General features: G+C 34.5%; 3 protein-coding genes and 1 pseudogene across 3 annotated transcripts; 3 read left to right on the top strand and 1 right to left on the bottom strand.

Annotated features, from left to right (window-relative positions):
* The first annotated feature begins 838 nt into the window (after positions 1–838).
* LOC131624338 (WD repeat-containing protein 55-like) lies at positions 839–5,558 on the top strand. Its single transcript, XM_058895290.1, has 16 exons — positions 839–992; positions 1,305–1,401; positions 1,759–1,800; positions 1,918–1,982; positions 2,113–2,200; positions 2,299–2,371; positions 2,501–2,607; positions 2,846–2,888; positions 2,998–3,054; positions 3,334–3,410; positions 3,551–3,599; positions 3,693–3,739; positions 3,853–3,926; positions 4,098–4,153; positions 4,502–4,637; positions 5,083–5,558. Exons 2-16 carry the CDS (start codon positions 1,307–1,309, stop codon positions 5,148–5,150), a joined length of 1,077 nt encoding a protein of 358 aa, XP_058751273.1. The 5' UTR covers positions 839–992; positions 1,305–1,306; the 3' UTR covers positions 5,151–5,558.
* An 8,742-nt stretch (positions 5,559–14,300) lies between these two features.
* On the top strand, positions 14,301–14,852 carry LOC131624329 (uncharacterized). Its single transcript, XM_058895280.1, has one exon. The coding sequence runs from the start codon at positions 14,391–14,393 to the stop codon at positions 14,793–14,795; it is 405 nt and encodes a 134-aa protein (XP_058751263.1). The 5' UTR covers positions 14,301–14,390; the 3' UTR covers positions 14,796–14,852.
* Positions 14,853–15,853: 1,001 nt separating this feature from the next.
* On the top strand, positions 15,854–19,357 carry LOC131645016 (receptor-like serine/threonine-protein kinase SD1-8; annotated as a pseudogene).
* Positions 19,292–23,658, bottom strand: LOC131645015 (receptor-like serine/threonine-protein kinase SD1-8). Its single transcript, XM_058915676.1, has 7 exons — positions 22,154–23,658; positions 21,071–21,214; positions 20,781–20,971; positions 20,455–20,665; positions 20,136–20,373; positions 19,893–20,043; positions 19,292–19,798 (listed from the first exon to the last, which is right to left on the bottom strand). The coding sequence occupies exons 1-7, from the start codon at positions 23,442–23,444 to the stop codon at positions 19,481–19,483; spliced, it is 2,544 nt and encodes an 847-aa protein (XP_058771659.1). The 5' UTR covers positions 23,445–23,658; the 3' UTR covers positions 19,292–19,480.
* Positions 23,659–24,006: the final 348 nt, after the last annotated feature.

The following is a 24,006-nucleotide window of genomic DNA, read 5'->3' as shown; positions in this document are numbered from 1 at the left end:
TGATTGGAAAATTCAATATTATTTAATATGTTATATAAAAGGGCTTCAATTATTGTAAATTAAATTTTTATTAAATAAATTAAAGTGTTATTAGACATTTTTTTCATTATTAGTTAGATAATTATTAGTTAGATAATTAATTGAAATTCTCATCATTTTATTTAGAAATAATTTCAAATTAATATGAGAAGTTATGAAAAACTATTTTTTTCTCTACAAAATTTATAACTAAACTAAGAATAATTACTTTCAATCTTGTAACAAACATAAATATACTTATTTCTTATTTATGAATTTCGAAAAACCTAATATGTAAACTGAATTCCGAAAAACCTAATATGTAAACTTGAAACAAACAACTCCGTAATAAAATTTTAAACTTAAAACAAACATCCCATAATTAAAAAATATTTTTCTTATCTTAAAATATCAGCAATTAACTTTTCTCTAACTTTTCTTTATAACCAACAATCAAATAAAATTGTTTTACATCCTCCTATAAAATTTATTTCAACAAAATAAAAAAAATCTTATCCAAATTATTATATTTTTCTTTTTAATAGTAATTGTAATTTTTAATATTTTTTATCTCTAAGTATTTTTTTTTCTCAAGTATTTTTTTCTCTCAAGTATTGTTTTAATTATTATGGACAACAACAGTTCATAATAAATATTTTTTAATAATAGTTGGAATTAAAAATTAAAACTGAAAACAGAAACATCTCATAACTGTTTCCGTTTTTAAAAGAAAAAAAAAATTGAAAACATCTCATGCCTTTGGATCAGTTTTGTCCGCACGATAAATCAAACGGTGAATAACAAACCACGTGTTAATGTGTTTATTTTGAGAAAAAAACCTTTAAACAAAACTGAACCCAAAACGAAAACCAGGTGCGGCCAATTTCCATCTCTCTGCTCGCGGCAAGCCGCCACTATCCCTTGTCGCCCCACCAGTCGCCAGTCAACACTGAAGCCACAACCCCGTCGTAGAGGTCTGTTGTTGTCCATTCTTTCATTTTTTAATGGAAATTTTGCTTTCATAGTTGATAACTTTATGGGGACTTGGATTGAAAAATAGAGTAGCAGTTAGCGGCCGTAAGTGCTTATAGAAAAAGCACTTTTCATTTAAGTGTTTAAGTTGGTCAAACTGTTTACAATATAAGATAAATAATCATATACGTGCTTATGTTATAATAAATGTGAAAGTATCAACAAATTGGGTCATAGGGTTTAGTTAGGGTTTAAGGACCTGAAGTTAGGGTTTAGGTACATGCATTGTATTTTATCTTATTCTTCTCTTGCAGGAATGGAAATCAATTTGGGGAAACTTGCATTTGACATTGATTTTCATCCCTCGGAAAATCTCGTTGCAACCGGACTCATAGACGGTGACCTTCACTTGTAAGTTACTCTCCATTTAGGCTTTCTTTGTTTGGATTGATGAAATCAGATGGAGCAGAGTGGTATGAGATAAAATAGAGTGGTATTCCATTGTTTGGATCATTTTAAATCAGATGGAGCAGAGCAAAATAGAGTAGTATGGATTATATTACATTCAATTAGTTACCACGGTTGTTCTTCTCTTCCAATTTGGGAGGAATGAAGAATTTGCCTCATTCTGTTGTAAAATTTCCAAACGGTGGAATGAAATCTTCATTCCGCTCTGCTCAGCTCCATTTTGCGTTGTTCATTATCAGTATTCTTATTGTTGTTGCATTTATAGTAATGAATGATTATTGTGAATCATGTGTCTCGCAGATACCGTTATAGCCCTGATAACACAAATACTGATCCTGTGAGGTATAGATAAATTTTGAACTATTTAATATTTTTTTGGATGCTAAAAACATGCATGAATATTGGCTCCATGCTTGTAATCTAAACATTGCAATTGTTTTTTATTTTTCTAAATTCCAGGGTGTTGGAAGTTCATGCCCACACCGAGTCTTGCAGAGCTGCTCGATTCATCAATGGCGGACGAGGTAATGCACCCTATAGCTTCTGGTTTTCTCATCTTTTTGCTTATATTTCAATAATTTTTCTGTGTATGTTATTGATGATTTCATTCGGATGATTTTGACTTTGAAATGCTTAATGTAATGTGTGTTTTAGCGCTGTTGACGGGTTCTCCCGATTTCTCGATACTGGCTACTGATGTGGAAACTGGATCAACCATTGCCCGACTTGATAATGCCCATGAGTGAGTTGATTTGTGGATATAATTCATTTGTCATGATTTGGGTTATCGAATTACTTGTGTGCTGATAGATTTGTCTGTGATTCTTTGTTTCGATGCAGGGCTGCTATCAATAGATTGATAAACTTGACCGAGTCAACCGTTGCTTCTGGAGATGATGATGGCTGTATTAAGGTAATTTGTTTGTTTCATTTCACATTTGCAACATCTACTTTTGACTTCCCAACATATAAATAAGTTATGGGAAAGATCATACTAAAGTTGTTAACTCAATTCTTTTCATTTGATGTTCATGCCACGTAGGTTTGGGATACCAGAGAACGTTCTTGTTGCAATTCATTTGAAGTCCATGAGGATTACATTTCAGACATAACGTTTGCATCTGATGCAATGAAACTATTGGCTACAAGGTATTAATTCAGTAACTTTTTTCACCTACCTGAAAATATGAATGGATTGAAAATATTACTCTAGCTGACACTTGTTATTACATTTATGTTTTAGTTTTAAATTTCCTGTAGGCTGTATAGAATATATCACCGTCAAACAGTTCCTTACATATTGCTTCATGAATAATAAGGTTTTTCAAATTTTTCTTTCTGTAACTTATCAGTGGAGTCTTTAATATTTTTTCCTTTTGTTATTTAGTGGAGACGGGACTCTTTCTGTTTGCAGTCTTCGACGAAATAAAGTAAGTTGCATATACATATTTTACGGTTCCTTTTAAAACATAAACCGGTAAATGAACACTCTTTATTAGCTTTTAAATTTTTACCCATATTTTTCCTGGTTACTAACAGGTCCAATCCCAATCTGAATTTTCTGAAGACGAGCTATTGTCTGTTGTTTTAATGAAGGTATCACATAATCATTGAGTGTGATTTTGCTGTGAATTTTTATGTTTTTTATAGGACCGTTGAAAAAAATGTCACTACGAAGAAGAACTAACGGGCTATGTTTGAATGGGAAATTTTAGAAGTGACTTTTAATTATTTAGTTGCATTATTAAGGATTTACTTTTCCAATGTCTTTATTTGTCACCTTAGTACTGAATGGTACACTATGTTTAGCACCCAAATGTCATCTATTAAAACATGCACATGGCTAATATTTGCGTTTTTGGGCTGGTAAATCAGAATGGTAGGAAAGTTGTTTGTGGATCACAAACTGGAACTATGCTGTTGTATTCATGGGGATGCTTCAAGGATTGCAGGTACATAGCGTGGATTATATTATTACATGGTGGAAATCATTTTACTTATATGAAGTAAAGACATCAATAGGATGTTATCTTCTTATTATATTATTTCTACTTCTTAGACTGATATATTCTAACACATGGTTAAATTTCAGTGATCGATTCGTTGATCTCTCTTCAAACTCTATTGACACCATGTTAAAGGTAAGTGGATAGCATAACATGATTATTTCAGTTTCAGTATGCGTTTTTTTTACCAACATAGGAATTTTAATTTAATTTTTATTATTATCTTAGCTTGATGAAGATAGGATTATTACTGGATCGGAGAATGGGATGATCAAGTGAGTATTTAGCAGTTTTAGATCATTGTACGTCTTATTTGAATCTTATTACAATCTTTTCATTTCATTCGTTCTTTGTCTTATTTATATATACATTCTGTTTTTATCTTCAGCTTGGTTGGAATATTACCGAACAGAATCATTCAACCAATCGCGGAGCACTCTGAATATCCTGTTGAGCGTCTTGGTAACATAGTCCTACCCTTTTCTCAATTTTATGCGGCTATTTTGGTCCAAGGAGTATGCTGTTTAGCCTCATTATTGTATGCTCAGGCACTAGCATACCTTTTTTGTATATAACCAATTTTTGTTTGTGGCTTCGAGTAAGTTTGACTTATGAGTTTCTTTGGTCTTGTAGCATTCTCTCATGATAGAAAGTTTCTTGGAAGTATTGGACATGATCAAATGTTAAAGGTATTTTTTGTAACTTTCCCAAAAATGCCTTATTCTCGCAACATTTATTCTAGGAACTCAGTTTCATGATTGTTATTGTAAGCTACTTTATAGTCATTTTAGTGTGGCTTGTAAGAAAAGTGACCAAGATTCTATATTTTGCTACGTTGCTTGAAAAAGCAGCAGTTGGCCAGTAAGATATTAAATTCAAGCATTGCCTTGCCAGATACTGATTTTGCAACTTTGAATGTTTGTCCAGATGCTTAGGGGCACAACAAGATAAAGATTAATACAATTAGGGTTGCATAACATTGTTCTAAAATACTGTTGCCTCAAACATCATATTTTTTATTTTTCCTTTTTGTGCAGCTATGGGACTTGGATAATATAATACAAGGTTCAAGAAGCACACCGAGAAATGAAAATGGGGTGGTTAATAATGATGTCGATAGTGACGACGATGATGAGATGGATGTAGATCACAATCCTTCTAAGTCTACTAAAGGTAAGCTATGACTGATACAAATGCTATAGCATGTTTGCATTGACTTTTGGAAGATCTAGAATCAATTCTAGAGGTATAGAATTGATTCTGGATGATTTTGAGATGTTTGTTTTATCAAAAGTAGAATTGATTCTGCCTCCAGAATTGATTCTACTTGAAGATAGAATTTGTAGCTTCTACCTCCAGAATTGATTCTGAGTGATTTTTACATTGAAATTTATTGTTCAACTCACTTTTACATATATGTATCCAAACATAAATCAATTATGTTAAACACAATTCTGTTAAAATCAATTCTATCAAACTTAATTATGCTAGAATCCATTCTGTTTACCGCCAATCCAAACACACCGTATGCCTGGTCATTTTACAATTTTCACATATACTAATAAAATTATGTAGTATTAAATGGGGTATTCTGTAACACTTGTTGATAACTTTGCAGGGAAAAAGAGTAAGAATGCAAGTAATGGGCATGCTGGTGATTCAAACAACTTCTTTGCAGATTTATAGAACATTCGTGTGCAACTTTTTCCATAATCTGCTAAGAACACTCGGAACTGTGATTTTCTTATCAACAAGCATCCTCAAGTTTTAGGCTCCCCGTTCCCAAAATTTGTTCTTAAGTTCGCATCTTTTCTACGACACACCTTATGATACCACCAACCCTCAACAAAATCATCACATCCATATTTTGCCCAAAAGACGATTTTTCCCAACAGTTTTGATAGCCAAATGTTTTTTTACTTATTTATATTTTGTTTTGATTTCTAGTAATTTTGTATTTTGATATGGTAATAGTAATGGTTTTTTTGATTTCAACAGAATGTTTGAGCGTCATGAAATGTTGTAATTATAAAAAAAGAAAAACTTCAAACAGCATAATTATAATTATCTCACTGCTCTTTTATTTTTGGTGGATATACTGCTCATTCTTCTTTCTCTTTGATAAAGACTTATAGAAAGCATGTTTTCAAAGTCAAGCCGATATAAAATAAATGTTTTAGTATCTTTCCTACACATTCCAAAAATGAAAAAATATAAGAAATATTCAATTATTTATTTGTAAAGAGAAAGAATGAGTCTGTCTAAGCATAGACAATATAATTTGTATCCGCGTCTATCCACATGAATGTTGACGGGAAAAATTCGTTTTGATTGGGTTTGAATTTTTCTTGATTACAAAATATGGGGATAAGTCAAGTAATGGGGACACTAGTACCCGAATCCGTCTTATTTATTTTATTATGTACATTATTATATTTTTGATAATTTAGAATATTAAATATATAGTCAACAATTGAATATGTAGCTAATATTTCGATATTTTGATTTATATTTATTATTTGAAATGTATGTATCCAATTTTTTGAAATTGTTTTATTTTATTATTTATAATGTAATTTAATTTTGAAAAAGATAAGTATTTCTTTTATTAAAAAAAATTGATTTTACTAAATAGATGGTGGCGGGGCGGAGATACCCGAATCTAACTCGAACCCCTTTGGGTTGAATTTGAGTTTTAATTCTTTATTTCCGTTTGAGTTTGGGGCGAGGAACATGGATCATTTGAGGATTTGGTTTGAGTTTGGGGACTCGAACCCGTTTGGATCAAGTTTGAGTTTTGATTTTTTATCTCTGTTTAAGTTTGAGGCGGGGAACGAGGATCATTTGAGGATTTGGGTTTGAGTTTGGGGAGGTAATAAACGTCCCAACCTGCCCCGTTACCATGTCTAAGTATGTCTTTTGTCGAACAAAGAAAGTTGACTTTTGAGTTGGACTCTTTACATAGTAACCATGACTAAGATGATGTTAGTTAAGTTTTAGAAAAAATTATTTAAAATTGTTACGTTTAGAGAAATCCTGATCCTACAATATTCCTATATGGAATGAAGACTGAAGTTATAGATTGTAAAAATTAAAAATATAGTAATGATGAATATTATTTTATCATTCTATACAAAATTATTTTTTAAAGAAATATCAAATATTTTTTTTGTATTTTTTTTAAAAAATCGTTTTCGAATGTTTTCTCCTTCAAACTCACAAATAAAGTCTAAAGAAAGACGATGTAACATGTCGCCCACATCAATTTTTTAGTCATCTGTTTATTTGAACGAGTGCCCATCATTTTGTTAAGATGTCAATTTTTCATATCATTCGCCTTCCTATAAAAATATGAGGTGAAGTGTCCCAATACACAATAGTACATGAGCGAGAGAGAGTCAAAAAGGGTAGAACACGTTTAGGGGAGTTACTTATCTACTTCCTACGATATTGAAAGTAATTATTATAACGTAGAGTCTAAAAATAGGTCCGGAGATCTTATAAATATCTTAATCTTAAAGTTGAAATGACATTTAATTCATTCTGTAAAATACCACATACAAAATTTCTCCTTTTTCTTATGTGAATTTACTTTAATACCACAACAATCTTAAAACCGAGTCTTAAAATTAAAAAGTTGTAAATGCAAAAAAAAATAGGAAAATATTTACAATAGTTCCATTTAAAAGAAGATATTTAAATTAAGTTTTGTATTTGAAATTTATCTAAAACTTTTTAAAAAAAGACCTTTTTAACCAAAAAAAAGTATACAAAAGTGTGGAATATCTAATCTAATAAAAAAATTATTTAAGTGAAATTTTTTAAAATAAAAATACTTAATATTATATAAATTATTTTAAAAAAACTGAAACAAAACGGAGCTTGTATTTACATCATGTATTAAATATAAAATCATTATTTTGGTTGAAATTTTTAATATGGCTTTAGTACTTGGAAATTAAATAACCTCTCAATGACTTTGTCGTGACGGGCAAGTTGTCTTTTTAAGTATTTGACTCTTTCATTGCTCAAACTCAAAAGTCAAAGTAGCTAGAGTTTGACACAAAAACTCAATGTAGAGAAAACTTGAATGAGTCAGCCACAAACTGTTCTTTAAGGCTCAGAGATGTCAATTAAACAGAATAAGTTGAAGTCAATCATCGACTTAAATTTGACCCAAATCATTAACGCCATAATGCATTTTTTAAAATAAAAAATAACACCATATTATACATTTTTCAACTAAAATTTGAAACTATTCATCCGGATATAAATATTTAACATCTTCTACTAGATCCAACGTCAGTTAGTAACTAATGTTACACATAAGTCAGGTCTAAGATGAAATTGATTTAATGTTTTTTTTAAACTTATTTTAACAATATAAAAATGAGTTGTTACATCTAGATTTTGTTTGCGAGTTTGGAGGGGAGGAGAGGGGAAGACTTTCGAGAATAAAATTTTAAAAAAATATAGGAAAATATTTAACATTTAAAAAAAAAAAAAATTTTGTTTAGAATGATAAAAAAATCATTATTATTACTAAATTTTTAATTTTCAGAATCTATAATAATTTTTGAATTCTTCTATTTTATGTAGTTTTTGATGTTATGAATAAAGTCAAACCCTCTAAAACCCTCATACCCAAAATCTTTTTATTCTTTTCACCAAATTCTTCCTATTTTTCAAAGCCCTTCCCTATCTTCCCCTCGAAACTCACAAACAAAGCCTTAGAATATATAGAATTTTCAGCTCATTCATAACATAAAATTCGCTTTGTCTATGACCTGCTCCAATCAACATGTTAGCCATGCTTCCTTATTTAGCTCATGTTAATCCTCAAACGGATCAAACCCGTCCTTATTATGTTCATCCTAGTGATGGATCTCCATCTATCAAAGTCTCACCCATTCCAGAAGATTCAAGAATAATCACTAAATTTTATTCGACTCTTAAAGTGATTTGGGAAGAACCGGATATTTACATGCCTATTGCCAACTACACCTGTCGAATTTAATGCTCTTGTGAAACTATGAGACAAGCTAGGAAGAATCACATTTTTTCGATATCCTTACTTTTTCTAAATGGTTTGAATGATAACTTTATTATTGTCAAGTCTCAAATCTTACTCATGGATTCTTTACCTCCCATGAACAAGATCAATGCGTCTTGCGTTAGGCGGTAAAATGAAGCTTGAGTTTGTGGATGAAACCATTGTAGTTTTAGAAGATAACTTTGATCCTTCATTTTGTGTTTGGAGCAGATACAACATGCTGATAATTTATTGGATTCTTAATTCAGTTTCTAAATTGATTGCACAATCAATTGTTCTAATGAAAAATGCTTTTGATGTGTGGAATGATCTCAAGGTGATCTGATTCTAGTTTCAGAATTGCAGCAAGAAATCTAAGTTATTCAACAAGATTCAAGAATAGTCACTGAATTTTGTTCGACTCTTAAAGTGATTTGGTAAGAATTGGAGATTAAAATGCCTATTCCCAACTGCATGTGTCGAATTCGATGCTCTTGTGAAGTTATGAGACAAGCTAGGAAGAATCACAATTTGCTATATGCCATACATTTTGGAAATTTCTTTACCCACCTCCCTGCTTTCTTGGTCACCTCTGGTGAAAAACCATATATACCCCTTACTTCGGAAATGCATTTCCGAAATGCAAGAAAATGCTATTTTCGGAGATGCATCTCCGAAAGCGCCTTTTTTTTCTTCAAAATTTGTCTTATTTCGGAAATGCATTTTCGAAAACAGCATTTCGGAAGTGCATTTCTGAAATACTGCGCGTTTTGCAGATTTAGCAAAACAACCCCTCCCCCTAATTCATTTACCCTAAATCAACTTCAAACTCAACCCCAAAGAGATTTTTTACAAACCACTTCCAAGGCTACATCAAAGGCTCCATCTACTTGCTCTACTACATTCAAAAGCTTCTCAATCACTTCAATTTGTAAGTTTTATAATCCTTAGATCCATAATTCAAATGCATGTTAGGGTTGTTAGAAATTGCAAAAATGATATAGGGGTAGGTTGGTAGTGATATTTAGGTTGTTTAGAATCATTATAAGTTGTTTTGAAGATGGATTTTGGGGTCTGCGATGGAAGTTGCAGAAAACTGCTTCGCAGGGGTGTTTCGGAAGTTCATTTCCGAAAACACCTCCATTCCCAGTTTCGAAAATGAACTTCCGAAGTGGTCCAGAATTTCATTTTTTTTCTTTCAATTGTTTCGCATTCTTATTGATTTCAATTGTTTTTAGGAACATGGCAGGCAACCCAGCACGCATCAGACAGGGTAGAGAGACCCAGACTGCGTCGGCTAGACGCGAGCGGGTGGCGCAGCTGGCGTCGACGCAGGGACGGGGGCAGGGACGGGGACGTGTGCGAGTTCCCGTGCAGATGGACGAGGGTACTTCTGTATCTGGATCGAGGAGTTGTCTGCCTCGGGTATCTTCTTCCCGCCAGCGAGAGGAGGAGGAGGAGGCAGTTACATACCACAAGGCGGAGGAGGTACCAGATGTTGACCCTCCACACGGGGAGGAGGAGGAGCAGGAGGAAGGCTACCCGGGAGGGCCCAGTGACACAACCTTGCTGATTACCTACCACGAGCACGTCGCTCGGCGTATCTGGAGAGGAGAGGTATTTTTTTATAATTTTCCCGACTTTATTATTTAACCGTTTTTAATTTAGCCGTTTATTCAACATTTTCTTAACGGTCTAATTAACATACTTTTTTATTTGTTTTTGTTGTAACAGGAGAGAGAGACTTTGAAAATGGTGAACCACTCCCAGAAGGTTTTCAGTCTCTTTAAACCGAATGCTGAATGGTTTAACGACGCGGTGAGAGCTTTAGGGCTTAGTGGGCTGTGCATGACGGGGTATACCACCATCAGCCACGGCATGCAGGGTGCCTTTGTGGAGAGGTGGCACAGGGAGACGCCTTCTTTCCACTTACCGGTTGGGGAGATGACGATCACCTTGTACGATGTGCAGTGTCTTCTCCACTTGCCGATCAGGGGGACGCTGTTGGACCACTCCCGGATCCAGAGGATCGAAGCCAGTGAGTGGATGGCTCTCTATTTGGGTATGGAGCCAGAAGTTGCTGACTTTGAGTGCTAGACGACAAATGGGCCTCATATCCGGTTCTCCACACTGAGCGCTTATTTCGAGCACCACCTTGTGGCGGAGGCCGAATCCGAGGAGGCGGATGACGCCCTATTTGTGCAGTATCACCGTGGCTGCGCTCTCCGGTGCTGGTACATGTTTGTGGTAGGCGCTGCACTCTCTGTGGATAAGAGTGCAAGGTACGTCGACGTGACCTACCTCCGCTATTTCATGGACTTGACTACCGTTTACCAGTGGAACTGGGGGTCAGCTGTTCTGGCATACCTATACCAGAAGCTGAATGAGGCCTCCAACTAGAGGACCAGGCAGTTGACCGGATCCTGCACACTACTTACGGTACATTTCATTTTAATTGTTTCACATTTATTTATGTTTCGTATTTATTTTTAATACATTATCGTGTTTGTGTTTCAGAGCTGGATCATCTCCTACTTCCCCCGCATCCACGACTTCCGCGTTGATCTTGAGTACGAGGACGCCATGCCCAGGGCCGCCCGATACGTTCTCCAGAGGGGGAACAATGGAGTGGGACCATACCGTGGGTACCTCGACCGCACGATGCACGATGACATCTGTTGGAGGCCATTCAGCGACTACACTAATGTTATCCCCTTTGACACCATCTCGTTATATTCTGGCTGGTTGGCATGTGGGACCAACATCATGGTGCGGTATCTCCCTGAGCGGTGCATGCGACAGTTTGGATTTGTGTAGATGATACCCAGGTCACCTTTTGAGGCTGCTCCCGACACACTGACCCGAGTGTAGCTCACTGGCATATTTGCGGATTGGGAGCGTCATGTGGTCCCGGAGGAGTATCGTCGCATTCGGGTCACCCAGGACTGGCACAGTGTGGAGGGGTATGTCACATGGTTCTATCGGGTGTCACATCCTTTGATGAGACCCGACGCTCCCGGCGCTCCTAGGCCAGCACACGAGGAGATCCTGGAGAACCAGCAGGCCGAGGATGACCACGCTATTGATCTTCTGCCGATCTGCCTGCGGATAGAGATGCTTGAGCGGGACACGTTGGATCGAGGTATCGTTGATCAGGGCGATCCAGAGGCAGTCGCCGTGATGCAGAGGATCGTCATTGATGCGGGCCGTGTGGCGGCATACAGGCGGCAGAACATGTCCCAGGGAGAGAGGGTTAGGCATACCCTGTAGGGGTCCGGGTTTATTTTTTTGTATTCAGATTATATATTTCGCACACTATGACTCGGTCTGTATATATTATTTGAATTTTATTTATTATATTAGTATTTTACGTTGATATGTCGTTTGTTTTGTTCGGCTTTTCCGTTTTGTATATATTATACGTTTTGTATATCTTTCGTACGGGACTATTAGAAAAAGCATAAAAAAATAGACTTCTGCATAATTCGGAAATGCACTTCCGAATTACACTAAAATCTGAAAAAAGGTGTTTTCGGAAGTGCATCTCCGAAAACACCCCCCATTTGGTGTTTTCGGAGATGCATTTCCGAAGTCTGGGAAAATTTAAAAAAAAAAAAATTCGGAAATGCATTTCCGAAGCAGGGGTAAACTTGGGTTTCGCTGGGAGTGACCCCGTAGGGAGATGGGTAAAGAAATTTCCTACATTTTCTAAATGATCTGAATGATAACTTTATTATTGTCAAGTCTCAAATCTTATTTATGGATCCTTTAAATATTTATAATTTATAATTTTAAAAATTTATTATACGACTAACTCATTTATCATTAATTTTTGAGTTAATGAACTTTTTTGTCCCTTTAACTATTTCAAATTTCGTTTTTAGTCCCTCCAAAATTTTCCTTCAAGAAATCGTCTCTTCAAAATTTTTCTTCTGAACTTTTGGTCCCTAACGTCAAAATTCGTAGCTAATCGATGGCTAAAGTCGTAGCTAATCTCTAGCAAATTTGACGTTAGGGACCAATAGTTTAGACGAAAATTTTTGAAGGGACGATTTCTTAAAGAAAAATTTTGGAGGGACTAAAAACGAAATCTGCAATATTTATAGGGATGAAAAAGTTCATTAACCCTTTTTATAATTAAACATAAGACATTTTTATTTCTGACTTAGTTTTTCTTTAATACAAAATATATTTTTAAAAAGATACAATATATTAAATATTATATTTAAAATTTTAACAAAAGATTTTATAGTTTTTCTAACAAAATCAAGTCCGGGTAACTATTTAAAATAATAATTATTTTTTAAATTTTTTGATACAATAATATATATTTTTTTATCAGAGATCCGTTTTAATAATTAAAAGAGCACCTCCAAATTATTCGACACCATGTACTTTTTTTAAGTTAAGGATAAAATAAATTTCAAAATTATTATTTAAAAATATATTTAAACTTAAATTTAATATATATATATATATATATATATATATATATATATATATATATATATATATATATATATATATATATATATATATGAGAATGACATATTTATATGAGAATGTGAGAATGAATCTGAACCATTGGATTTTAAAATAAATGGTAGAGATTATGAGTGAATCTTTTTTTCTCTCTCCTACATCATTTATTTCAAAATGTAGGAGAGAGAAAAATTTATATATATATATATATATATATATATATATATATATATATATATATATATATATATATATATATATATATATAATAGCAAATGTTAATCTATGTCATATATAATAGCAAATGTTAATCTATGTCTTAAAAGACACAACTTAATAAACTATTTATAAAAATATTTTTTTAAATGCATGCAATCAATTTTTAAAAATTTTAAATACAATTTTATTTCAATTAAATTTTCCAACTAAAGTATCTTTATCTTATGCCATAAAAACACAGGTTATCAATTCTTTTTTTTCCTTCCTTTCTCTCTCAAAGAGGGGTGATTTAGGATCAATTTTATTCAAAATCACCCATCCAAATCGTTTTTGTTTATCTATTATTTAAATAAGTGATTTTCACACCTTTTCTTTTTGTCATTTTTGTGATTTCGTGGGTCATCGTTTGTTTTGATTTCCCATATTTCTGTGGTGTATTTTGATTTCTCGTCTTTGTGCGGGTATTTTGTTTTTCCGTGTTTGTGCAGTGTTCATTTGTTTCAGGTTGAAAGATTAGTTTCGATCTAGTGCAGATTCAATCAATGACTTTGGTGCCGTCAACGCTACAGATCCGGAAGTATGAATATTTCGGACATCTCAATACAGTCAATACATTAATATTTGTAGGCATATGCAATTTGCCGTTTTATGCTATTAACATGGATGTTGTGGATTTGTTCGCAGATTCATTCTTTTTGTTTTTGGCGATTTTGAATTTGTATTGCAACGATGTACTCTATCGATTTGAATGAATGAATATCATTTATTTTCTTAAAAAAAAAAAAACTCTTAAATAATATACTACACCTCTTAGTTTTCATAATCATTGGCAAGATATGACAGAAAGTTAACTCAACTAAATTCGTTAATAATGAAAAGAAAAACTCATAAAATGATAATTTACACTACATTACCATCTCGAAAATCCAGTTTGGCTTTTTGACAGAAGTTTCCAATAAATCGTTATATGTATTATTTTAAAATAAGTTAATTAAGTAATAATTACGTCTACTAACAAACTTCCCTAACTAATCGTAAATTTCGAAAAAGATAAAGATTGAGTTAACAACCAAACCAAAATAACATGAACATGAACTCATACTCTTACACCTATATATACATATTCCTCCAACTTTCCAAATTTCATATAGAGAAAATTTAGCCACAAAACTAACTCACCGGAGAGACAAACAATGAAGCTCACTTCGCCGGAGTCACCGATACGCCAACAACCGACCGGCCGAATCTTCGTATCATTATCGGAGATTCTCGCGTTACTTACAAAGCAAGCTAGCCGATTAAAAGGAAAGGCGAAAGCAACCATGATCAAAGACGGCGAATGGAGGATCGATCTCAAGGCGCCGAAGTCCGTATTGTTGAAACTCGGGAAGAAAAAGACCACGAAGAAGAAGAAGCCGGAGGAGGAAGAATGGAGAAACGGCCCAATTTGGCAGAAGGAGATATTGATGGGAGGAAAATGCGAGCCATTGGATTTCTCCGGCGTTATTTATTATGATATTAACGGGAAACAGACGACGGAGTTTTCTCTCCGGTCACCACGCGCTAGTCCTTCGCCAGATTATGTCACGCGCCGGTGATATTGGATGTGCACGTGATGTGTTGTTGGTGTCACGTGTGTTTTATTTTTAGTGTTTTTGCTGTTATTGTTTGTTTCGTAGTATCCACTCATTTATGTATCTAATTTTGGATTTGAGAAAAGCAAATTTTTTGATGACAGTTGTTAAAAATATTTTATTAAAAGACATTCGTAACACATTTGTTAAACAATTGAACACTATACAATTTAACCGTTAAAAACTAATGTTTTTAACGGTCATTTGCAATTTCGGTCAATGAAATTGTCGCGATTTAATAATGATGGACAACAATTTTTTTTAGAGGTATGCTATGCATACACCAGTTTCCTACACCAGAACACTTTAGACCGTATATATATATGCACTTGTTCATGTGCTGCACGTAAATCAAAGTAAAAAAAAATGATTAAAAAAATGATGAACATATCTTTACCGTATAAATTACGGTGTGGGTGTACACATAAGTGTACAAGTAGCATTTCTCTTTTTTTTAATATAAAAATAGTAAATAAGTGTATCATTAGTAACAACAACTTGATACTGGTATTAGTAACGACATCTTCTGATACCGTGTGATACCGTTTTGTCGCGGCAGATGAAATTTTTTAAAAGCTTATGTGTATGTTTTTAGTATGCAAACTATGCAGTAAACTCAAAGATGAGACAAGTTATCTACAAGGTTCTAAATAACAGACGTAGTTGTGTTACATACAAATACTGAGATACTGATTGTGGTCGTCGTAGTGTGATTAACAACTATTTCTTTTTTACTATAAAAACCGTGAATAATAGTATTGCTTTCGACGCCTTTAAATACCGTTTTGTCGTAGTCGTATTTGCAGTATCCGTATTTCGTAAGCACTATGCAGTCAAGTCCAAGATTTGTGTAACCTTCTTATGCTATTTGGTATGCCCTGTATGTACAAAAAATCATTCCAAAAAGTCAATAATTTACGTCTTCCTTTTGAATTCTTGACACCCAAAATTATTCATCTTAAATATTTAATACTAAAAAAAAAAGCTTTTGATTTTTCATTTCATGAACAAACTTAGCAAAAATGAAAACTTCCACTTCTGCAAAATTCCACATCTACTTCATTTTGTGTGCATGTTTTTGCTTTTCTGCAATCTCTAATGATACATTAACTTCATCACAATCTCTAGTATATAACCAAACCCTCGTATCTCCGAAAAATGTTTTCGTGTTCGGTTTCTTCAACACAACACCTTCGAAATGGTACATAGGTACATGGTACAAAGATTTTCCAGACAAAACATATGTTTGGGTTGCAAATAGAGACACTCCTCTTCAAAATTCCAATGGAACTCTCAAGATTATGGATGATGGAAGCTTGGTTCTTCTCAACCAATCAAGTAGCATCGTATGGTCATCGAATCAAACTGTTTCCTCCGTTTCGAACCCTGTTCTTAACCTTTTGGATGATGGAAATTTGATTCTCAAAGAAGAACAAGAGAAAAATTATATATGGCAGAGTTTTGATCATCCGACCGATACTTTGTTACCGGGCATGAAGGTTGGTTGGAACCTTGATACCGGCGTAGAGATTCGAGTAACGTCGTGGAAAAGTCAAGATGATCCGTCGACTGGAGATTGTTATTTCAATCTTGATTATCATGGTGTTATAAATGTTTACTTGTGGAACAAGCAACAAAGGGTTTTTGGCGGAGTGCCGATACTAAGTACTATAGCTGGGCTTAATGATAAAATAGTTGCCGACAATCATCAAGCTTATTACTATCCAGAGGGGTTACTTCAGTCTAATTTGTCTAGACTTGTTGTGAATTGGACGTGTTCAATCGAGCGTTACGCGTGGATTGGAACGACCAAAAGTTGGAACAAACTATGGTATGCACCAGAGGTAGAATGCGATTATTACGGAGCGTGTGGTCCTTTTGGTATTTGTGACTCGAATTCTTTTCCTAGATGCGAGTGTGTGACGGGATTTGCTGTCAAGAATCGAAGGCAATGGGATTTGAGAAATTTTTCGGACGGGTGTCTGAGGAAAACAGAATTGGAATGCGGTAAGGATAAGTTCTTGCATTTGAAGGATGTGCAATTGCCGGATACCAGAAATGTGTTTGTGAACAAGAGCATGACATTGTTGGAATGCGAAAATATGTGTCTCGAAGATTGCTCTTGCACCGCGTATGCGAATGAAGTGATCACGAATGGCGGAACTGGTTGTGTCATGTGGAATCAAAGTCTTGTTGATTTGAGACAGTTTAATGAAGCTGGACAAGATCTGTTTATCAGATTAGCAGCTTCTGATGTAGGCAAGTAATTTCTTTATGTATTATTTCCATAATCGCGATTGACACTGCATCATCAGTAACAAGTCGTCTTAAATTTTTGGAGGTCTGTGTACAGTTCAACTGTAACAAAATAATTAGAGGTTGTTTGTGAGGCCCTAATTATGTGCGGTTTAACCTGAAAAATTGTAGACCTTGTGCGGTAGCCCTCCTTGCACGCTGTCAAAGACGGTCCTGATCAGTAATATATGAGAGTAATTTTTTGACTACGGTCGAGACTATATAGTAAAAGTTTTTGTTCTTTTCAGATGACGCTGACTCGGGATCTGCAGGAGGGTCCAAAAAGAATGCAGGAAAGATTGCTGGAATTACAATTGCTATTGTAGCTATCTTGATTTTAGGAGTGACCATATTCATTTTGAGGAAGAAAAGGAGATTGAAGAGAATACAGATAGTGAATACTAATCAGAGAGGTTTTTAGTTACACACAGTTTTCTAAATTTGGCGAATCTTGATGCAGCTTCATAAAATGTGTTTTTTTTCTTGTTTTGTGTAAACCAGGTAACTCTGATAAAGGTCAGAAAACACTGTTATCTGAGGCAAAGTTTTCGAATAGCGACGAACTTGAATTGCCACTCTTTGAATTTCATGTCATATCAGATGCGACAGACTGCTTCTCTTTAGCAAATAAACTTGGAGAAGGAGGCTTCGGAGCTGTTTACAGGGTAACTAAAAAATTTCCGATATTTACTTACACAATAGTATCTCTATAACACTGATAGATCGAAGACGTGTCTGTTGTCTGATACTGAGGCATGTGATAATGTTGAATTAAATAGTTTTTTCAAATTATTACAAGTATCAACGTGCCAGTGTCAACATTATGTTAGGTGTCTGTCTCAGTGCTTCATAGATTAGCGCTATCAAGCAGTGTTAATGTGGGAAATACAGGGTAGGCTAGTTGATGGCCAGGAAATTGCGGTAAAGAGGTTGTCAACAAGCTCTGGACAAGGAAATGTAGAATTCATGAACGAGGTAAGATCGATCGCGAAGCTTCAACATCGAAATCTCGTACGTCTCTTTGGTTGCTGCATTGAGAAAGAGGAGAAGATGCTGATCTATGAGTACTTGGAAAATAACAGCGTAGACTCTATTTTATTTGGTGAGTTTATAAATGTTCGTTCGCAAAGTCTAATCGAATTGCGGCGTCTTCAAATTATTGATATTTTGTTACTATAACTAATGAAATTTCAGACCAAGCAAAGAATTCCAAGCTAGATTGGCCAATGAGATTCAATATCATATGTGGAATCGCCAAAGGGTTACTTTATCTTCATCATGACTCAAGATTTAGAATTATCCATAGAGATCTCAAGGCAAGCAATGTTCTACTTGATAGAGATATGAATCCAAAGATATCGGATTTCGGAACTGCTAGAATTTTCGACAATGATCAAACACACTCGAATACAAAGAGAGTTGTTGGAACATAGTGAGTGCTATGGTAACCAAATGCTTGATATAATTTTTCTTAATACATAACGTCGTGCTTAGATTACTTCATTATTAATCTATAAATAAATGTTTTTGATCTGATACGCAGTGACTATATGTCTCCTGAATATGCAATGGGTGGATACTTTTCGGTGAAATCAGATGTTTTTAGTTTCGGAGTTCTCGTGTTGGAGATCATAAGCGGCATGAAGAATAGAGGATTTCATTTCTCCGATGACCTAAATCTCCTTGGACTTGTAAGCAAAGAGGCCTAGTTTGTTTGAATGATTACGCGATCCGATTATTATGTGCTATTTTAATTTTTATGATCTGATTATGTTTTGTCGTAGGCATGGAGGCTATGGAACGAAGGAAAAGCGTTGGAGCTAATAGATTCGTCTTATGCAGATTCGTATTCAGAATCTGAAGTTATAAGATGCATAAATGTAGGCCTAATATGTGTCCAAGAGAAAATAGAAGACAGGCCTACAATGCCATCTGTGGTGATGATGTTGAATAGTGAAACAACAACGCTGCCAAAGCCGAAGCATCCCGGATTCGTCCTTGGAAGAAATCCAGGTGAATCCGATTCATCTTCGGTTAGGCAAGAAGAATCGCACTCAATAAATCAAGTCACAGTTACAATAGTAAATGGCAGATAGATAAATTATGTACGAATCATGTTGTTTTCAACACATCGAGATTTTATACCATGTCAAAATTTGATGTATCCAATTCAAATATATCATTATAAGAATGTATGAGTACAAAATGAGTGCTAATTAACCGTATCAAAATCAAACTCTATAGAATCGAATTTGCGACTGCTACTAAACTCTATTTACAGAAGCATTTTTTTTCATGTTTCTGACTTTCTAGGACTATACAAACATGTTTATGATGATGTCATGTTTCTTTTACTACCTAGCATCAAGCAATGTGACTGTGACTTGGTTCACACTCCATGTTTCATCTTGCTTACTCGAAGATGAATCGGTCTCCGGAGGATTCTTTGATCTTCCAAGAGAAAACCCTGGACTTCTAGGCTCTGGCATTAGTGCAGTTTCACTTCCAAGCATCAAGAGCACTGAAGGCATTGTTGGCCTATCTTCGGCCCGTTCTTGGACGCACAATAGTCCAACATGTATGCATCTAAGAACTTCTGATTCTGTAAATGAATCGCCAATCGACGAATCGATGAGTTCCAATGCTTTTCCTTCTCTCCACTGTCCCCATGCCTACAACAAGAAAACATTATCAGTTCTTTCTTAGTGCTTACGAATTCGTAGAAGATTATATCATAGTACTAATTGACAAATCACTCTGACTTACATTCTTTAGAAGATTCATATCATCGTTTGCGTAGTAGAATCCTCTATTTTTCTTTCCACTTATAATCTCTAGCACAAGAACTCCAAAGCTAAAAACATCTGATTTGACTGAGAAGTTTCCGTCCATAGCATATTCAGGAGACATATAACCACTGAACGTTAAAAAATACATACAAAATGTTAAGGACTCTTATATTTGATCATTTATTATACGAGTACTATAATGCAACATTGTGTTACTCACTATGTTCCGACAACTCGCAATGTATTTGCTTCTGTTTGATCATGGCCAAATATTCGAGCCATCCCAAAATCCGATATTTTTGGATTCATTTCGCCGTCGAGTAAAATATTGCTTGCCTTGAGATCCCTATGGATAATCCGGAGTCTTGAATCATGATGCAAATAAAGAAGCCCTCTAGCGATTCCGCATATAACGTCGAATCGCTTTTTCCAGTCCAATAAGGATTTTCTAGCTTTGTCTGAAAAAAACATCAATAAGACAAAATCTACATTCTGCAAAAAGAAAAGTACTTGAGATACAAAATGTTGAAAAAACTCACCAAACAAAATGGAATCAAGACTTCTATTTTTCATATACTCATACACAAGAAGCTTCTCATCCTGATCAATGCAGCAACCTAAAAGCCGAACAAGGTTTCGATGTTGAAGCTTGGCAATCAACTTGACCTCATTCTTAAACTCTTCATTTCCTTGCCCCGAAGTTTTCGATAGCCTCTTGACAGCAATTTCTTGCCCTTCAATCAACCTTCCCTGGTATCACCGAAACCACAAAAACTCATGTTAGTGTTAGAAATTAGAATACATGTTTTATATTTAGACCAGATACATCAGTTATTCAACGAACCTGAAAAGAAAAACAACTTACCTTATAAACACTTCCAAAGCCTCCATGTCCAAGTTTGTTTTCTTCCAAGAAGTTATTTGTAGCTATTATTATGGTATTAAAATCAAACATTGGCAAGTCTAGTTCATCCATGTTCCTTTCTCCTGAGGCTTCTCTATGACTTGAAAAAACCATCTCATTCATCAACAATTCTCTGCTTCTTTGGATAGAACCTAGTTTAATGACAAGAACCAAAACATGAACATAAATATCATATTCATAATGCATTTTGTTTTTTTTAAGGATAGACATATATAGTAGTTATGCATTACCTCTGCTGTTGTCTGTCTTTCCATATCTTAGCAATTTCCTCTTCTTACATAAAAGGATACACAATCCCAAAACCAAAACAGCTGCAGAAATTGTGATTCCTATAATCTCAGCTTTATGACTTTTCTTAGTAGATCCTGAGTTATCTGAGGAAAAATAGTTGTTTTTGTTAAAACATTTGTTCTAGCAATCAAAAGATATATTTTATATGAAAATGTTGAGGACATATTTTTCGCACACCCCGTGACACGTGGTTAATTCAGTTGAGTAGCAGGTCACAGTTAAAATTGTGGTTAATTCAACTATATAAAGTAACCGTATTTTACAACGTGAATTGAAGTAACCATCTACTCAACTGAATTAACAATATTTTTACGAATAATAGGAATCAACCTAAACAAAATTACAAGCAAAGGTCATGAAAAATGAGAGAAAATTGTTTTGAATTTCAATGCAATTGTGGAAGGGCACCTACTCCCACCAAAGTGTATAAAATTAAGTTGCCAACTTATTTCCCTTTATGACACATACCATCTTTTCAAACTCAAATTCAAAAATGTATCAATGCATGTTCAAGTACAAGTCTAAACTTTAGACAATTAATAATATAAACAATGTGAATGTCACAACTCGTTTTCATTGTTAGTACACCTAAATTATTGAATGGGCCCAAGAAAGTCAAAAGGTCGGCCCATCTCAGAAAAGATACATGGAGAAACACAATTTGTTAACAACTTTAGTTTTTCCTCACAACTCACATGCCAAATGAGATACACAAGTTTGAAGAGATCATGCAACACATTTTTTTTAATGAATTAGACACCCTTCGTGCACAACTGCAGAGTCGGAGACTTATTTCTCAAACCGAAGAGTTATAATCGACAGCAAAAAATTTTCTTCTGCACGCAACTATAAAGATTAATCGTTTGAATCAGACTATCAGAGAGAACTGAAACTCAAACTTAGAACTCCGTATTAAGTTCAAGGACATTATTATCATGTCAATAAAATGCATATTACTAGCATGGTAATTTCTAACAATCATAAACAGAAAAAAATAATTATTAGAAACACAAAAAACATACCTAGCTCAGAAGCTGCTAATCTAACAAAAAGATCTTGTCCACCATCAGGATAACTTCTAATATCATTAAGTTCATCAAACCACATAACACAACCACTTCCTCCATTACTTATATAAATATTAGCATAACCAGTACAAGAACAATTCCTATGACACAATTTACCGCATTCATCGATCTCCATTGTCGTGTTCACAAACACTGAGGTTGTATCAGGCAACTTCACATTCTCCATATGATAAAATTTATCACTTGTACAATTCAAATCCTTATCCCTAACACACCCATCAGATCCATCTCTCAATTTCCATGCTTGCTCATTCTTAGGACTAAAACCTTTCATGCATTCACAAACCGGCGAAGCGTTGGAATCACACACACCATAAGGACCACATTCTTTGTAATCATCACATTGATCTTTCGGCGCGTACCAAAACTTTGTCCATGTTTTGCTACTCTGAACCCAAGTTAGACGTTGAAGTTGACCATCAGAAGTCACTACAAGTCTCGAAAAAATCGACTTATTCCCAATCGAAAACGAGTAGTTCACACCGTGTTCGTTCGATGAGAAACTGAATACTATCGAATCTGTGTCCGGTTCCATCTCCGGTACACCGCTGAATCTTTCACCATTCCACGGTCCACTTCGGTATATTATCGTATCATCATTCCGCAGGAAAACTTCTGGTAAACCATGAAAATCAATCTTGAATGAATAATCACCTGAGGAAGGATCTTCACCTGTGTTCTTCCATGATGTCAAGTGCTTTTCAGTTTTCTTGTCGAAATTCCAACCCATGGTCATGTTTGGTAACAAAGTATCTGTCGGGTGATCGAAGCTTTGCCATAGATATTTAGTTGGATCATTCATGTTTGTTTCTCTGAGTACTAGATTTCCAGTATCTAAAAGCTGAAGAACAAGAACTTGGTTTTTAGCATTTGTTTGATTCGAAGAATTCGAAGACCAAACGAGGTTGTTTGAGTCTGATGATGAATTGAGAAGTACTATGTTTCCATCGTCAGTGATTTTGAGGAAGGTGTCGGTTGAATTTTGGAGAGGGTTGTCTCTGTTAGCGACCCAAACAACAGTGTCTGGGATGTTTTTGTACCATATGGCTAAATAAACGTTGGAAGATGTTCCTGAGATGAAACCAAGAACGAATGATCCTTGAAGAGATTCAAGGGTCTGATTTGTTCTGAGAATTTGCGATGAGGTTAACGTGTCTGTGGCTGTAGAAGTTGAGATTGTGATGAACAAGAAGAGGAAGAAGAAGAAGAAGAAACATCCTCGCATGTTTGAGAATTGTGTGTTTGGTTTGTTTGTTGTGTTGTTTTGTGTTTAATAATATTGATTTATTTGGAGTTATTATGATGTAGGTGGAGAAGAAAGAAGAAAGAAGAAGGAGTTGAAGCCGTCAGTAAGGATTTTTCTTTCCATTTTCAAAAGAGAAAGCATCGCTGTTAGCTTTTACCAAATAGTCAATCTTTTCTGTGTGTGAATAAGATCGGATTTTGGTAGGTCAATGCTTGGATGATTGCTTGCATAAAAGGTGGATTAAAAAAATGAGATACATATTTTAATACTTCTAGAAACCAATTTTTTTTTAATAAATAAGTTTATGCAAAAATAGAAGGTGGAATAAATGGTATTTAAATATACTAATTTTGAGATGCACAATTTTGATAGACAATTGTCTTTTTCCTTTAATGTCATGGAATCTAATCTGATTTTAACCGCATCCAATAATTTTTGGCATCTTTTACACTTTATTATTCTCACGATCTCTTTTCATTCTTCTTTTATTTGACTAACTTTTCAATTCTTACCCGGAGTGTTTGTGGTTATGTTTGAATCG

This window comes from Vicia villosa, linkage group LG1, assembly GCF_029867415.1.
Source record: "Vicia villosa cultivar HV-30 ecotype Madison, WI linkage group LG1, Vvil1.0, whole genome shotgun sequence".
NCBI lineage: Eukaryota > Viridiplantae > Streptophyta > Magnoliopsida > Fabales > Fabaceae > Vicia > Vicia villosa.
Note: the sequence above shows the minus strand (reverse complement) of the source record. Positions and strands in the feature narration are given on the sequence as shown.

Excerpts from the sequence above, each read along its gene's own strand:
- LOC131645015 (XM_058915676.1), bottom strand. The coding sequence starts at position 23,444 with ATGCGAGGATGTTTCTTCTTCTTCTTCTTCCTCTTCTTGTTCATCACA. Across the intron at positions 20,666-20,780 it reads GCTTTGGAAGTGTTTATAAG|GGAAGGTTGATTGAAGGGCA; the intron begins GTAAGTTGTTTT and ends CGGTGATACCAG. Across the intron at positions 19,799-19,892 it reads ATATGAATCTTCTAAAGAAT|GCATGGGGACAGTGGAGAGA; the intron begins GTAAGTCAGAGT and ends TTCTTGTTGTAG.
- LOC131624329 (XM_058895280.1), top strand. The coding sequence starts at position 14,391 with ATGAAGCTCACTTCGCCGGAGTCACCGATACGCCAACAACCGACCGGC.
- LOC131624338 (XM_058895290.1), top strand. The coding sequence starts at position 1,307 with ATGGAAATCAATTTGGGGAAACTTGCATTTGACATTGATTTTCATCCC. Across the intron at positions 2,201-2,298 it reads CGACTTGATAATGCCCATGA|GGCTGCTATCAATAGATTGA; the intron begins GTGAGTTGATTT and ends GTTTCGATGCAG. Across the intron at positions 3,927-4,097 it reads ATATCCTGTTGAGCGTCTTG|CATTCTCTCATGATAGAAAG; the intron begins GTAACATAGTCC and ends TTGGTCTTGTAG.